Source organism: Phaseolus vulgaris, chromosome 1, assembly GCF_000499845.2.
Source record: "Phaseolus vulgaris cultivar G19833 chromosome 1, P. vulgaris v2.0, whole genome shotgun sequence".
NCBI classification, from domain to species: Eukaryota; Viridiplantae; Streptophyta; class Magnoliopsida; order Fabales; family Fabaceae; genus Phaseolus; species Phaseolus vulgaris.
In genome coordinates this window covers 1221381-1236663 of record NC_023759.2, presented here as the reverse complement: position 1 = coordinate 1236663, position 15283 = coordinate 1221381, and the positions used below count along the sequence as shown (strand labels likewise).

General features: G+C 33.4%; 3 protein-coding genes across 8 annotated transcripts; all 3 read left to right on the top strand.

Annotated features, from left to right (window-relative positions):
- The first annotated feature begins 3237 nt into the window (after window positions 1-3237).
- LOC137816432 (protein BRASSINAZOLE-RESISTANT 1-like) lies at window positions 3238-5254 on the top strand. Its single transcript, XM_068619567.1, has 2 exons — window positions 3238-3650; window positions 4345-5254. The coding sequence occupies exons 1-2, from the start codon at window positions 3402-3404 to the stop codon at window positions 5038-5040; spliced, it is 945 nt and encodes a 314-aa protein (XP_068475668.1). The 5' UTR covers window positions 3238-3401; the 3' UTR covers window positions 5041-5254.
- Window positions 5255-7447: 2193 nt separating this feature from the next.
- LOC137816430 (peroxisomal membrane protein 11A) lies at window positions 7448-10064 on the top strand. Of its 6 annotated transcripts, none has more exons than XR_011081802.1 (3): window positions 7448-8521; window positions 9019-9128; window positions 9622-10064. XR_011081802.1 is itself a non-coding variant. In XM_068619564.1 (2 exons), exon 1 carries the CDS (start codon window positions 7570-7572, stop codon window positions 8479-8481), a length of 912 nt encoding a protein of 303 aa, XP_068475665.1. In that variant the 5' UTR covers window positions 7448-7569; the 3' UTR covers window positions 8482-8521; window positions 9622-10064. The 6 variants fall into 6 exon arrangements, 3 of the variants coding, with proteins under 3 accessions (XP_068475665.1, XP_068475664.1, XP_068475666.1); XR_011081801.1 differs by having other exon boundaries at window positions 7458-8469; window positions 9622-9812; XR_011081803.1 differs by having other exon boundaries at window positions 7460-8517.
- Window positions 10065-11541: 1477 nt separating this feature from the next.
- On the top strand, window positions 11542-14935 carry LOC137816426 (probable protein phosphatase 2C 55). Its single transcript, XM_068619559.1, has 5 exons — window positions 11542-11790; window positions 11939-12820; window positions 12930-13254; window positions 13378-13527; window positions 14285-14935. The coding sequence occupies exons 2-5, from the start codon at window positions 12069-12071 to the stop codon at window positions 14579-14581; spliced, it is 1524 nt and encodes a 507-aa protein (XP_068475660.1). The 5' UTR covers window positions 11542-11790; window positions 11939-12068; the 3' UTR covers window positions 14582-14935.
- The last annotated feature ends 348 nt before the right edge of the window (window positions 14936-15283 follow it).

Genomic DNA, 15283 nt, shown 5'->3' with positions numbered 1-15283 from the left:
TGTTTAATTACCGGTCGGATCCGTACGACCGAGTGAAGACCCAACATCCAGTCAAAATCGACCGATACAATCAAAATCATTACAATCAAACAAATGATTAACGAATCAATGATCAATCACTAGGTAATACATTCTTAATTATGATTCAAATCCCTAATCATGCTCAATAACAAAGAGTCTATGATAATCCTATAAATAAGCACAAATTCTAAGAATCAAATATGTCATCATCCCGTACTTATTACAATGAGTGTCGAACACCAAATTCTTATTCGAGCGTCAGAATACCTTTTGCGGAAGAGCCCGAAAATCACGAAAAAGAGAAGAAAAGAAGTGAGAGATAAAAAAAGAGTTAATTCGAAAGAAAAAAAGAAAAAACAGACCGATTGAAGAAAATGTTCTTTTATTTCTAATTCATTAAAAAATAGTTTACATAAAAAGTTATAGAAAAATTAAATATAGATTCAAATTAAATATAAAGATAAAGATGATAATGGTGATGGAAAAGTAAAACATGTACTTGCACACACTATTGTCATTCTGAAAAGTTACCACCCATAATTTGATACTTTTCAAAATAAGTTGTAATTTTTTAAACGAAACAAGTAGAATATATATATATATATATATATATATATATATATATATATATATATATATATATATATATATATACACACACACAATTTTATCTAATCACTTGAAACACAAATTTTGTTAAAATTAATAAGTGGAAATTGTCTATGCATAATAACCACGAGTATACTAATTATGCACTATGATTTATCTAATTTCCACAACATGAACTTACACATCAAAATAATATATCTTTTTAGCTTCAATCTTTGACCAACCAAAGAGAATATGGAAAAAGAAAAGGTTTCAAACACTCCCAAAAAGAAAGAAGATAAAGGAAAAACTTTTCGCCGTTTCTAGCACAAATCAATGACCACAGTTTGAAGGGTCTTCAAAGTTTCACCACACAATATCTATTTTCAATCAAATTTCACTCTTTTATTTTTTATTTAAATAGAATTGAATAAAATACCAGGTTACAGATTTACAAAAATATTCACTTTTTAACAAAAAACTTAAAATAACTTTACTCATTAATAATGAAGTAATTAATATTAAATAAGATATTAATTAAGGTGTTTATATTTTTCGTTTCTAATAGAGGCAAATATTTGTATAAGGAAATATTATTCACTTTTTATTGATAAAAAAAAAAATCAAATATTTAAGAAAAAATAATTGAAATTAGTAATAAATGATTGTTAATTTTTTTTAAAAATTCAATATTATTTTTTAATACGATTCAATATATTTGATTTTTTTTAAAATTAAAAAAATAAATAATTGTAATAATACATAAGGGATTGAAATATAATTTTTTTTTTGTTACAGAGACGAATCATTGTGTTTTGAATCATTGATGATCTTCAGTTGTGGGTCCCACTTCCATTAATAATTAGCTTATCAGAGAAAGCATTCCACATGGAATGCAATGCCTCCACGCGTCACATCTCGCATTCCACTGGGCCCCATTTCACAACCCCCCGCGCCGCTGAACAATCTCAACCGTTCAATCTTCATCCAACCTCAAATCCTGCAACGCGCAGACATCGACTTCACAGTCATAGGTGCGACTCTCACCACTGGAATATTCCTCCCAGCCTCTCTCCAGCAGCATTGGGGAGCCTTGGATACATCTAACGGTTGAAAAATAACGTTTCTCTCTTTGAAACTCATATAAAAGGTAAACCTTATCAACACTATTAAGAATATTTTATAAATAGCATGTAATAATTTTTTTTTTATATGTTAAAAAATGTTTGACATGTAATTTATTGAAATAAATTTTTCTCAAGAATCATACAACGGAAACAAGAAAATTCAGAAAACTAAAAGGATCAATAATAATAAAATAATTAAATTAAAATTTATTTGAATATATTCAAAACTTTAATTGAAATCAATCTCTCAACTCAGACTTAATTTCATTCTTTAAATGTATAATCATAAAAAAACTATAATAATGACTAAAGCAAACATTTTTAATTTGAATAAATAAACAGTACCTAATTAAATATACAAAAATAATTTATTTTCACCCTTTTCAATTATCTAAATAAGATAAGGCAATATATATTGTATTTATAGAATAATAACATATATTGAAAAATATGTCTCAGTCCTTTGAAAGATTAAATATTATTTATTGGAGGGAGGGGTTTGGGTGTATTACAGAAATTAATTTACTAAAAAAACCAAGCAACTTAACTTATAAATTTAGAATATAATTTGGATGATATTAATTTTCAAGTCTTAATTAAAACATTTCAATATGTAAATTTATAAACCAAAGAAACATCCCATTTTTACCAAAAAATACTCCAATTACGAATATATTTCAATAACAATATTTCAATAACAATGTATAATATTGATGGAGATTCCACATCGACTATTAGAGATAAGGACAATTTATTGTATATAAGTGGGTGTAAATCTCAACTTCACGAGCCGGTTTTCCCACATCGACTAGAGATTACTCGAAAATGACTATGATACTATGTTACAAAGTGGACTTTAAGCCTAGCTCAACCCCATAAAATCGGCTATGAGGTTTGCACCCAATTATATACAATGAAAAGCTCTAATCTCCAATCGACGTGGGATCTCCATCAAATATATTAGATAAAAATCTTAAAAAACAGAGATAATAAACGAGAAAATTCAACTAATTTTATTAGGATAAATTTTAAATAATTATCATATCTTATTATATGAAGTTTGTATTTTTTTTATATATAATTATTTATAGTTAAGTTGATGTGAGATATCAGACAGTTTTAAATATAATTATAAATTAATTGTTAATTTTAACATTTTTTAAAAATAAAATAATGAAGTTGACTCTTTATTGAGGGAGTGGATATAATTTTATCCATTTCAGTCGCATTCGATTGAATTAGTTTCAAATTTTGTTCTAAAATTAAAATAAATTTAATTGAATATCTTTTTTGTTTTTCAACTTTTTTTTTTTATTGAATTTGACTAGTTTAGTTTTGAACATTTGTTCTTGGGCACAATTATTATATGCTACATATCTGCAACACAAAAGGTACTCTCCTATCATATCAACTTTATTTATATTTTTTCAATATATGAAAACAATAATTTATTTAATATATTTTGTAGTCATAAAATATAATTAATATTATTGGTATAAATGTATTATTAGTGCTACCTTTTTCAGATTCTTCATTTCTTCCACTCATCCAGCGAAGACAAATGGAGGAAAGCGCGATCCTCGTGACTCGTGAATCCGTTGCGTTGCACTCTCCTCGGGTTTGAATCGCCTGCGACGCTCACACGCTACTCTCCGTCGCCGGAAAATGACCTCCGACGGAGCTACTTCGGCTGCGGCGGCGGCGGCGAGTCGGAGGAAACCGTCGTGGAGAGAGAGAGAGAATAACCGAAGGAGAGAACGGAGGAGAAGAGCGATCGCGGCGAAAATATACTCTGGACTTCGAGCTCAGGGGAGCTATAACTTGCCGAAGCACTGTGACAACAACGAAGTTCTCAAAGCGCTCTGTGCCGAAGCTGGTTGGTGCGTCGAAGACGACGGCACTACCTATCGTAAGGTAATGAGTTAAATCAAATCACACATTCCAACCGTCACAGCGTCACTGGATCTTACTTTTGATTTTGCATTTCAGCCAAACCGTGCGTTTAGCTTTCCGTTTATGCTGCATTGCACTCAGGAATTGGAAGCGAGAGAGTATATATAGCCATTTTTTCGTTATTTCTAACTTAATTTTCGGATTTTTCTGATCCTTTCTACTAATGCTTAATTAGATACGGTAAATATAGGTAGTGATAAGTAGCAATAAATCTCAGCCTGTTTATGTAACAAAAACGGAATTCAACTTTGATATGCGAGGTGTGTGTTAACTTGATTGATTTATCTCGTAGGTAGAGTAAATAATAGCAATTGTAAATGGAAAAACTAGAAATTGTGTATCTACAGATAATGTTAATGGATGATTTTCTTGTCAATTACTGAGATTATTAGAGTTTTGCTTACTTTAGAGCCTAATTGTTAACGTGATTATCTGTGATGTATATAATATGAACTGATGGTTTTCTCATCAACTACTGAGACTATTGTAGTTGCTTACTTTAGACTCGGAATTGTTTGTGTTAATGTGATTAAATTTTTGTCGCACTCGAAATTGTTGGTGTTAATGTGATTCAATTTTGTCGCACTCTAAATTGTCGGTGTTAAGGTGATTAATTTGCCTCGGTAACGTAGTTTTGTGTGTTTTGGGTGAATAGGGTTGCAAGCCACCTCTGGCCAATGGTGCAGGGAGCTCGATGAGAAACATTCCCTTTTGTTCTTCACAAAGCCCAAGTCCTTTTTCTTCGTCGTATCCCAGTCCAATTCCTTCATACCAAGTGAGCCCTTCTTCATCCTCTTTCCCAAGCCCGTTTCGGTTAGATGTGGATAAGGACAGTGTATCAAACCTCATTCCATACATTCGCAATGCCTCCCTGTCTCTTCCTCCTCTGAGGATATCAAACAGTGCCCCTGTCACGCCGCCTCTGTCATCACCCACGTCAAGAAATCCGAAACCAATTCCTACGTGGGAGTCTATTGCCAAAGAATCCATGGCTTCCTTCAATTACCCTCTCTTTGCAGCTTCTGCTCCTGCCAGCCCCACGCACCGTCACCTTTACACCCCAGCCACTATTCCAGAATGTGATGAGTCTGATACTTCCACCTGTGAGTCTAGCCAGTGGATGAAATTCCAAGCATTTGCCCCTTCTGCATCTACGTTGCCAACTTCTCCAACCTTCAATCTTGTTAAACCTTTGGTTCCACATATTGTGCCTGATAACTCAATCCAAGAGATGAGGACGAGTTCAGAAGAGATTGGAGTGCAGGTAATGCCTTGGGTTGGGGAAAAAATTCATGAAGTGGCATTGGATGATTTGGAACTAACGCTTGGAAGCGGGAAGGTGCGGAGTTAGGCTGCTAGCAGAATTGCTTCACCTTTGTGATTTGAAGTTGAAGTTTCAAGTTCTGTCATGTTTCTTGTATGTCAAAAGCTCACAAGACCAGCTTATTTGTCAATGTCGTACATTTAAATTATATTGTTCTTCTTTTTGTTCTTTTTCTTTGTATTAAATAGTTTGTATGTGATTTTGATTTTTACCAACAGGTTTGTAGTGAGCTTAAAGTGAACTAGTAGTCTCTATTGTCTTTCTACCATATTGACCCCGTTGATAACTTAATGAGCCCAGAGCTGCGTGAACTATAATATGGAATTTTATGTTACTAGTCTCTACTCATGAAGGCATGTGGCACTTTCGGGTGTTGTTCCCTGGTTGGTGCTGTGTATAATATGTGATGAGCTGTGCTGGAGATGGGGATTCTTTGGAAAGAAGTATAAGATTTGCTGTTATAGTGCCCTTCTGGTTTGACAAATTGGTATTTTTTAATGTATTCGTAAGTAATTTACTTGTTTCTAACAGCTTCAGTAATCGCTTGTTTTGAAATTTTATTTTATTTTCGACATAATTCATGGTTGGGTGAGGATGGTTTGGGTCTCATTTTTGTTCCTTTGACGGGGATGGACCAGAAAATGTTCGAGTGATATCTAATGAGATCATTGATCGTGAATTGAAAATTCTTATGAATCCTTTTTGGCTAGTATCATTTGGAGAACAGAGGTCATGGGATGTCTGTAATGAAGAGCAGAAGATCGCAGTACCCACGTAACTAAGGCAACTTGTTAGAATGTCTTTAAATACTCATTGATGATGACAAGCTTGTGCCAGTTCATTGATTGTCTATGGTTAAATCTGGCATGATAATAATTTGGTATGTGTTTACTTTCTGGAGTTTGTTAATGTTGTAGTGTCTTCTTTGGTTCATCTCTTTGGGAGAGGAATTGTTTCTTATGTTTTTAGTTGATTAAACTTTTATTTCTGATTGGAAGGGTAAGACTACAATGACTCTCCTCCGTACATTCATATGGTGAGGAGCTTTTGGCACCATGATGCATTAGTTTAAACTTTGACTTATAATACAACTATGCATCGTACATGTTATGATATTTATTTGTTTCCATGTGGAAGTGTGATCTTGGACAGATAAGCAATCTAACTGCATATGAAAATTTTATTTATTGTTATATGTCTTGATAGACGTTTATTTGTATGTCACACCTTATAATTAGGACTCCTTTTCACTTGAAATTTTTAACCATGTTTCATTCTCCTCCTTTCTCGTTCTTGTAAATAGTTATTATCAAAAATTGAGTCACATTTTAATGAAGTTATCTTCATTTCCATAAAATTGTCCTAGTTAGAAGGTGTATCGGTCCAGTATCGAACAAGCCATGTCACTCGATCTCGATGTTCGACTGATCGCATTAATATATATTAAAGACGCTCAATAAATGACAGCAGTGATAATTGTAGAAATTTCCTACGAATTATGATTATTTCCTACCAAATTCAGGTGACATCAATATACCAATATACCTCTTTATAAATCAGGAATCATGCTATAAAACAGCTGATATTTGATTGATTTGACCCATTCAATAAGGTTCATGACTAAACATTATAAATAAACCTTTTACACAACATACACTCTTTACACATAGTACTTACTTGAGTGTCAAAGTACATTTTTCAGGTCCATCCTGACCGAGCACCGATAACAAAAGGAGAAGACTTGAAGGAAAAAGTAAGGAGGATCTAGGTTCTTTTTTGTCCATACACAAGTGCAATTAACGCCCACCGTGGGGCTCAGATAGAGTAAAAGCAAGCAAAAGGTAACAAGACAAATGGCAAGCGAGAAAATGACAAAAGTTGAGCAAATGGCTATGTTTTATACCTTATAGAGAGATGGCGGAGATGCGCGAGAAGAACGATGAGGAGATACGAATCCTCCGAGAATATAATTATCAAACGAACCAATTGGAACACACTATTACTTTGGAGGAAGAACATGAAGTATAATCTTTACTGATCAAATCAAAAGCCTTTACTCTTGAATGAAGATATCAACACAAAACATTTACACAAACAAGTAATTATCAAAATATATATTATATATATATATATTTTGCAATTTATTCGTAATTGATATTTTTTTATGAAACAAAATTTAAAAAAAATAAAACACTTATAAAGATGAGTAGTAACTCACCTTGATTAAGCTAATTTATACCAAAATATAATGATTTTACGTAATAATGATGATAATAACATTTTTTTTATTCATAATATATTGTAAATTTTTATTATTAATATAAAAATATAAGTAATAACATTATTTAATATATAAATGAAAAAATAAGAAATTACTCACGCCTATGTTTCCCCGTTGTTATAAACGTTAATTCCTTGCCAATCCAAATATACTTTAATTACAATGTTTTCAATCCCTAAAGAATTAGATAATTTTTATAAAATAAGATAATTTTTTCTAAAAAATATATTTTTGTTTTTTTTTGTTCACTCTAACATTACTATTTGTTATTTGTTATGATCACAGCGGAAGTAATTGGAGTTCCACCAGCACCACCGCAACCACCACCACAACCACCACCCATTCCTCCCCAATCGGTGGCAACACCTTCCACCATCCCCAAATCGATAGCTATGGATTCCAATCCCAAACCTTCCTCATCACCAGCGCCAAACCCTAACCCTAGCAAAGCACAATCCTCGAAGGAACAACACCACAGAGACCTATTGAACTGCATCGAAGCCTACCTCGCGAAGCGCGACGGCGTGGACAAGCTCCTCAAGATTTCCCGTTACGCCGCCAAACTCATCCTCGCCTCTTCGCTCCTTCAATCCTCCAACAACCCAACCCTCTCCCACCGCCTCAAATCCTTCGAATCCAGCGTCGGCGTCAGCCGCAAGGCCTTCCGACTCGGCAAATTCGTCCAAGACCTAAACGCTCTCCGAGCCTCGCACCCCCACTCCAACCGCCACCTCCTCTTCACCCTCCTCACCTACGGCGGCGAGGGCTTCTACTACTTCGTCGAGCAGTTCGTGTGGCTCGCGAAATCCGGCCTCATCGATCCCAAGCACGCGCGCGCGTTCCAGAAAGTGAGCGCGTGGGCGGAGCTCGTCGGGTACTTCGGGAGCTTGGCGCTCAAACTCGCCGATTTAAACTCTATTGCTGAGGAGGAGACGTGTTTGGCGTCGAGCGTGGAGATCACGCGCTTGAGAGGGGTTGGGTGCGCGGAAGAAGAATCTAGGTTGCGGAAGTTGAGGGAAAAGAAAACGATGAAGAGGCTTTCGGTTGTTCAGGATTTGGCCGATGCAGCTATGGCTTTGGACGATGTTTTGGATGGGAATGCACCGTTTTCGAAACCGGTTTTCTTGGCTTCCGCGGGGCTTTTGTCTGCGCTTATTGGCACTCACAAGAATTGGGTCTCTTGCTGAATCTCTCACAACTTCTTTTCATGCATAAAAATTCATGTAGGTATGTACACTGTATAGATAGGAAAAAAAAATGGTGATTTGTTCTTTGTTACTTTCTTATGCTTATAGTTTTGGATTTATCAATTAATATCAATCAATGAATTAAAATGGGCATGATTCTATTTGTTTGTTTTTCTTGTTTGATTTTCTGTGGTTGTGGAAATTCTGACTTTGTTTCGTATGGTGTGGTTTTTGGATAGAAGAAAAGAGAATGATATTTGTTCTGTGTTACGTAGAATTGTATGTGTTAGAATCCATGGTTGTACTAGAAGAGAGAAAAATGGAGAAAATGTTATGAACTGGAAAAAGAAATTTGCATTAGAATGAGTATAGTGAGTTTTTAAATAGGATTAGGAGGTTTGTATGAATATGACAACTAATCTCTTAACTAAATTTCTATTTGATTTAACTTATCAACACTGCAAAATTGAATGACTCGTTGTTGTTCATTGAAGTTCATTCATAATTTTCTAGTTTTCAATCAATTTTACTCGACAGGGTACTCTGTATTATTGGTTGGGAAGAGTGTGTTGGAGAGTTTCTTGGTAACACTTTTTTACATGACTAGTGCGGCTTCATAGGAGAAGGAAAAAATAAATGGATTGCAGGTATGTTAGGCTTGATTTGTTTTAGGAATGCATTTTCATGGCCACTTTATCCCTGTCGAGATGCATTCTGATGAAGTCTCAGGTACATGCATCATTGCCACCACTGAATTCACACAAAAAACTAGATGAACTAGCAATATATGTCTCTTGTCACAAATATACTGAAAATGCTTCAGAGTATGGAAGGGTGTTTCTCCTGAAAGTTTTTGCCACAAAATAAGTGATTTTGAAATTTATCAGAGTTTCATTACCCAATGAATGTGTTGCTTGTTCTCTTGTGAAGTTCTCTTGCTTGTTCCTTAAGCAGTTCACTACAAACAAAGTTAAGCCACCGATTATGACAACTTTATTTCATGTGAGGCAACATGAAAATGAGCCACTAAAACACTATATGACCTACTTTTGTAATTTCAATATGCATTCCTCAATTGAATGTGAAGATGTTGTAAAATTTCACACATGCATTCCTTTAACAAATCTCTCATTCATGAAGGTTGAGTCCATGCAAAAGTAAGATACTGGCAGAGCCTCATACCATATTGAAGTTGAAGAGGTGATGCAACAAAAGAAAGTTAAGGAAAAGTGAGTAGTGTCATCTACTGCAAGATACATGACAAGAATTAAAGCCATTCAAGGATGAATTTTAACATGACTAACAAATAGATAGGTCAAATGCTTCCTATTTATCACACCAGGTTGGTTTACGACATCAACATCACCACCATTAAGATCTAAAAAGAAAATCATTATGATCCAAATATGAATTTCAAAAATTATAGCATAATTAATAATATAATAATCACAACATTATTTTGGAAGTGTGAAATGATATATTCATTGTATAATATTTTGTTTTGGAAAGATATGTTTGCTAAGAATTTTCATTATAACTTTTTCCTTTTCTGGTTAAACTTAATAATATAGATGATTAGTTTATTTGTTTTTTTCATTGTTTTAATGATTTTATTCGTGTTTCTTATGAAACAAAATTGTAAAGTATTCAGCTTGCTTGTTTTTTCACTTTTATATTTAAGTAAAAACTGTTGTAATAATAATGATAAGTAAAACACACTAGGGTTTCATTTGCATTTTCTATTGTCAAGAACAAATTTTTGTTATTCTGTTTTTTTCTTTTTGGATTACTGATGTAAAAAAATAATAATGATAAGTAAAAAAATATCTTTAAAACTAAATTAAAATTAGGATACTAACATTTTTTTGATGATACAGTTTTCTCGGTTATAAAAAGTTTTTGAGAAGATAAAATTGAGATAACTTGATATACAACACATTTTAATTTGAGGAAAAAAAACATATTTAATCCTTTTAACTATTAACTTAAGTTATTTTTAAATATAAATATTTCTTTAAAATTATTATTAAATATAATTTTAAATTGATTATATATTTATATTTAGTAATAAAATTATCTATTTAAATCGTAATCACGTATATCATTAAAATAAACGACCAAGTAATTTATTGTAATAAAATTGGATCCAGTTTCAAACAAAATCTCATATTTGAGTTTTGTAAATTAAAAAAATTATATAATTGAAATGAGAGATTATATAAAGGAGATGAAAAAGGAAATTTTTCTATTTCATGAATTTGGATAAGAAAGATATGTTTTCTATATTTGATTTACTTTCTAAAACCTAACGTTATTTTATTAGGAGACAATGTTTTTCAAAAGCCAAGATTTTCTCATAATGACCTTTAACTAACTTTCTGACAAAAAAATAAAATAAAATCTCACGAAATTGGTGAAAAACAAACTTTCCAAAGAAAAATACAAATTTACTAAAAAAGGAAAAAATTAGTTATATTATATATAGTAACAAATTAATTACTTTGATAAAATTTACTTTGATTTTTAAAGAAAATAAAGATTTCGATAAAAAAAAACATATTACTTTTCCATAATTATAAAATTATATAAATATTTTTAAGAATCGTAATTTCTGTGTATGAAAAATACTTCTTACACAAAATGCTGCGGCGATCAAGTTTCTCCGACCAAAATTAATAATTACATGGTTGTAAAAAAAATATTAAAAAACAATATCATAATAATATTTAACAAACAAGTTTATCTATATCTTGAATAAATAAGGATTAAAGGAAAATGCTAATAAACATAATATCTTAAAAATCAACATATTTAAATAACTATCAAGAAATTAATGAATCAATCTTGATTGAAAATTAAGTTGAAATTTCACAATAAAAATCGAATAATTGTACGATTTTCTCATTATTGTCCAATTACATGTTAATCCTTCTAACTACCTACTTTATTAATTTTTAATTACTAAAAAAAATCCATGATTAATTGATAATATACATTATTTTCCAGATTCACAAAATTAAAAAAATCTTAACAAATTGTTTTCCGTTTTTATTCGTATCTATGTTTGATGAAAAGACAAAATAGTAATAATATAAATAGAAGCCGTGGAAAATTCGAGATTCATGAAAATTGTGCCAATTTTCTATATTGTTCTTGTTCTTGTTATCGCAGGTTTTCATCATCTTGCGGCTATTGAAGTTCTTCTTTTCCCAAGTTTCAAATATTACCGAGTGAAACCCTAAGCCTCCCTCGTGACTCGTGCCTAAACTCATTCACAGTTTTTTTCTGGTTACGTTTCAACATTTAAAGGTTAGGGTTTTCTTCCCTCCAATTTTAAATTTCTTCAGTTCGCTCTTTTTTTTTTTCGATTTTTTTGGTTTGAATTACGAGCGTTATTGTTTTCTTGAATGAACGATTTGTTGAGTTTTGAGTTTAATTGTGGAATAATGTAATCCAGGTGTCGGAATTTCGAAGGGATTTGTTTGTGTGCTGCGTTGAACGTGGATTAGGTGTTGTTGTGTTTGGAGCTATGAGTGGTGGTGGTAACCCTCTTGTTTTGTTTGGTGAACCTTAATCATTGCGTTAAAATGCCATCCAATTACTTGTCGAGGCTTGGAGCTTCAATTCAGAGATCAGTTTTGGGGAAAGAAAGGGGAATATTGGACTCCGCTGAAATTTTGATTGGGCAAGGGAAGTTGTGGTTTGGTAGTTCCAAATTTTTTCATTCTGTGCATAGTTCGTATTGTGTGGAACTAAGCCTGCTCGTACGCCCTGGATTTGCCTTAGCTTCTAGCTCTGAATTACCTGGAAAAAGAAGAACATTGTCTGTAGTTGACACACTGTCTCGGACATTTTCGGTTCCGTCTGTGTCGGGGCCGTCATTTCAGGCCTGTGGATACCACATTGGCTCTGCCCTTGCTGGACCTGATCAGTTTTCTAGTGGAGGATCTGGATTTCGGATTAAGGGTATGGCTTCTCACTTGCCCGGAGTAGTGCTTGGTGAATCTTATTTAGACAACCAGAGTTTGAAGGGTGTTCACCGATCAGTGTCAACCAAGAGCTTCGGTAGTATATGTTTAAACACGAGTTTGAGGAGTGGTGGAAAAGTGAGCATGAGTTTGAAAAACCATCAGCAGCCAGATAACAGTGCGATTTATGGATATTTTATTTATAATGCTGCCAAGACCTGGTTTAATTCCCACCCTTACATGCAGTTAGGGTCTGGAGATTTCCATAGCTTGTCTACCTTGTGTTACTCAGTTGGGCCTGCTCATGACGTACCTTTTGACACTTCTGTCCGCGAGGATCAGTCAAGCAGTTCTGCAGATTCATCTGAACGGTATGTTGTTTTCCTTTGGTGTTCACCATTTTAAACGTGGATGTGAAAAGTATATTTTGAATGTGCAATCTTATGGCTTAAATTGCATGATTGGTGATGTTGACTGTAGGAAAACTCCTTCAGGCAAGACCCTTAAGTTAATATCAGGATCATGCTACTTGCCTCATCCTGATAAAGAAGAAACTGGTGGAGAAGATGCTCATTTTATATGTTCTGAGGAACAAGCAATAGGGGTGGCAGATGGTGTTGGTGGGTGGGCAGATCTTGGTGTTAATTCTGGATATTACTCTCGTGAGCTCATGTCCAAATCAGTGGATGCCATTCAAGAGGAGCCCAAAGGTTCAATTGATCCTGCTAGGGTGCTGGAAAAAGCACACTCAAGTACAAAAGCTAAAGGTTCCTCTACGGCATGCATCATTGCACTTACTGATCAGGTTAACTTTTTTTTTCATGGTTTTCTTCATTTTGCTATGTTATTATGTAATCCTGAAAGAGATCTCTGTTTTGTTTCATTCTTTCTGTCAACATATATTCATTCTTGTGTGTTTCTTGCACAGGGCCTTAATGCTATCAATTTAGGAGACAGTGGGTTTATGGTGGTCCGGGATGGGTGCACTGTATTCCGATCCCCAGTGCAGCAACATGATTTCAATTTCACCTATCAACTGGAATGTGGTAGTAATGGTGATTTACCTAGTTCTGGTCAGGTATTTTTCTATTTTTGGACTTTATCCTTGGGAGAATTGGATTAAATTGGTTAATGAAGCATCTTTTATACACACACTCTCAAATGGTAGTGCTTATCTGATTTATGAAAAAATGTTTGCTACTGTATCTGCTACTTATTTATTTTATATGGTTATTGTATATATAATTAATATAATAAATGTATTCAAAAGTTTATGGTAGTTTTTCTTTATATTCAATTTCTAATCTTGTAAAGTCTACCATTTCCTTCTGTATATCTGCTGTAAGATTTAAACCTTGTCTCAGAGGAGGGTTCTTTTATATATACAAATATATATTATTTATTTTAATGAAGTTTTTTAATGTTAGTAGTAATCTAATTTAGGCCAGAGAGAACTTAGATGAAGAAAAGGTATCAGTTAAAAAAGGAATCATACATAGTTGATTAAAGCATTACTCAGGAGTTGTACTGTACAACCAGAAAAAATTAATCAGAATTCAGCTAGATATAATGGTGGTGATAAATAAGCAGGCATGCAAAAAGAAAAAAAAATCCACATTCTAACATTTCCATTTAATTTATTGTTGACAAGTCAAACTTATGATGTTAGCCAATGTTGTTAAATAGCGCCATTATAGGGGTTCTATAAAGACTATAACCCCATTGCATAGTAGATTATTGGATAAACTCATTCAGTTTTATTGGAGGTTTGGTTTTATGCATCTATGTTTTTTCTACTAGTAGGATGCTTAGATGGTTTTCTTTGTTTATGTTAGGTTTTTACCATTCCCGTTGCACCTGGCGATGTTATAGTTGCTGGTACAGATGGACTGTTTGATAACTTGTACAATAATGAGATTACAGCAGTGGTGGTTCACGCCATGAGAGCGGGATTAAGTCCTCAAGTAACAGCCCAGAAGATAGCTGCATTGGCTCGTCAACGGGCACTTGATAAAGACAGGCAAACTCCTTTCTCAACCGCTGCTCAAGATGCTGGTTTCCGTTACTACGGTGGCAAGCTTGATGATACCACAGTTGTAGTTTCATACATTGCCGGCTCAGCAGATGCATAATTCCCTTTTGTTGTGCCTTCTGTATATAATCACTTTTGTCTCTGTTGTTGTGAAGTGTTTTTAAGTTGTAACATTTATAGGTCACATGATAGTACATTTTATTTTAATTTTTCTTCGTCCTTGTTATGCCTTGTTTGTTTGTCCAACTGAGTAGTCACTGCACTGAGAATAGTATGTTCAGTTAGAGTTAAGGGGAAGAAAGATATTTGTTGGAGGTGGAAGACCTAAATGCAGAGTCTATTGACTTTCTGTGGGGGTGGAGGTTAATTCTTGTTGTCAATGTTATGATCATAACAAATAATGGAGTGTTATCTCATTATTCCCTACCACGAATTAGGGTTACATTTTTGTTGATTTTGATGGTGTTGTCACTTGCTATTTGCCATTTTATTTTACACCTGCTTTTTCAAAACGTAATAACAAATGTGAGCTATGATTGGGATAAGTTCTCAATTTAATCGTCAGACTATAGTTTTTACCATGTTAGACGTCTTTAAAATATTAATGCATTAAGGGTAAAAGGTAAAGAAGTTATGAACATATAGCACGAACACTACTAATACAGCATGAATATGGATACAAAAGGATGTTTTTCATAATTGGTTCAAAAGGATTTGTTAACGTTAGAGGAGGGGTTGATCCGTATCGTCTTTGACTTGGTTCTAATTTCTCTATTTTTTAAGAAAATCGAGTCCGATTTTT

What these genes read in the sequence shown, in the direction of transcription:
- LOC137816432 (XM_068619567.1), top strand. Translation starts at nt 3,402, where the DNA reads ATGACCTCCGACGGAGCTACTTCGGCTGCGGCGGCGGCGGCGAGTCGG. An exon ending in ACGGCACTACCTATCGTAAG is followed by an intron (nt 3,651 to 4,344) that starts GTAATGAGTTAA and finishes TTGGGTGAATAG; the next exon opens with GGTTGCAAGCCACCTCTGGC.
- LOC137816430 (XM_068619563.1), top strand. Translation starts at nt 7,570, where the DNA reads ATGATCACAGCGGAAGTAATTGGAGTTCCACCAGCACCACCGCAACCA. An exon ending in TTGGCACTCACAAGAATTGG is followed by an intron (nt 8,470 to 9,621) that starts GTCTCTTGCTGA and finishes TCATTCATGAAG; the next exon opens with GTTGAGTCCATGCAAAAGTA.
- LOC137816426 (XM_068619559.1), top strand. Translation starts at nt 12,069, where the DNA reads ATGCCATCCAATTACTTGTCGAGGCTTGGAGCTTCAATTCAGAGATCA. An exon ending in TCATTGCACTTACTGATCAG is followed by an intron (nt 13,255 to 13,377) that starts GTTAACTTTTTT and finishes TTTCTTGCACAG; the next exon opens with GGCCTTAATGCTATCAATTT. An exon ending in ATTTACCTAGTTCTGGTCAG is followed by an intron (nt 13,528 to 14,284) that starts GTATTTTTCTAT and finishes TGTTTATGTTAG; the next exon opens with GTTTTTACCATTCCCGTTGC.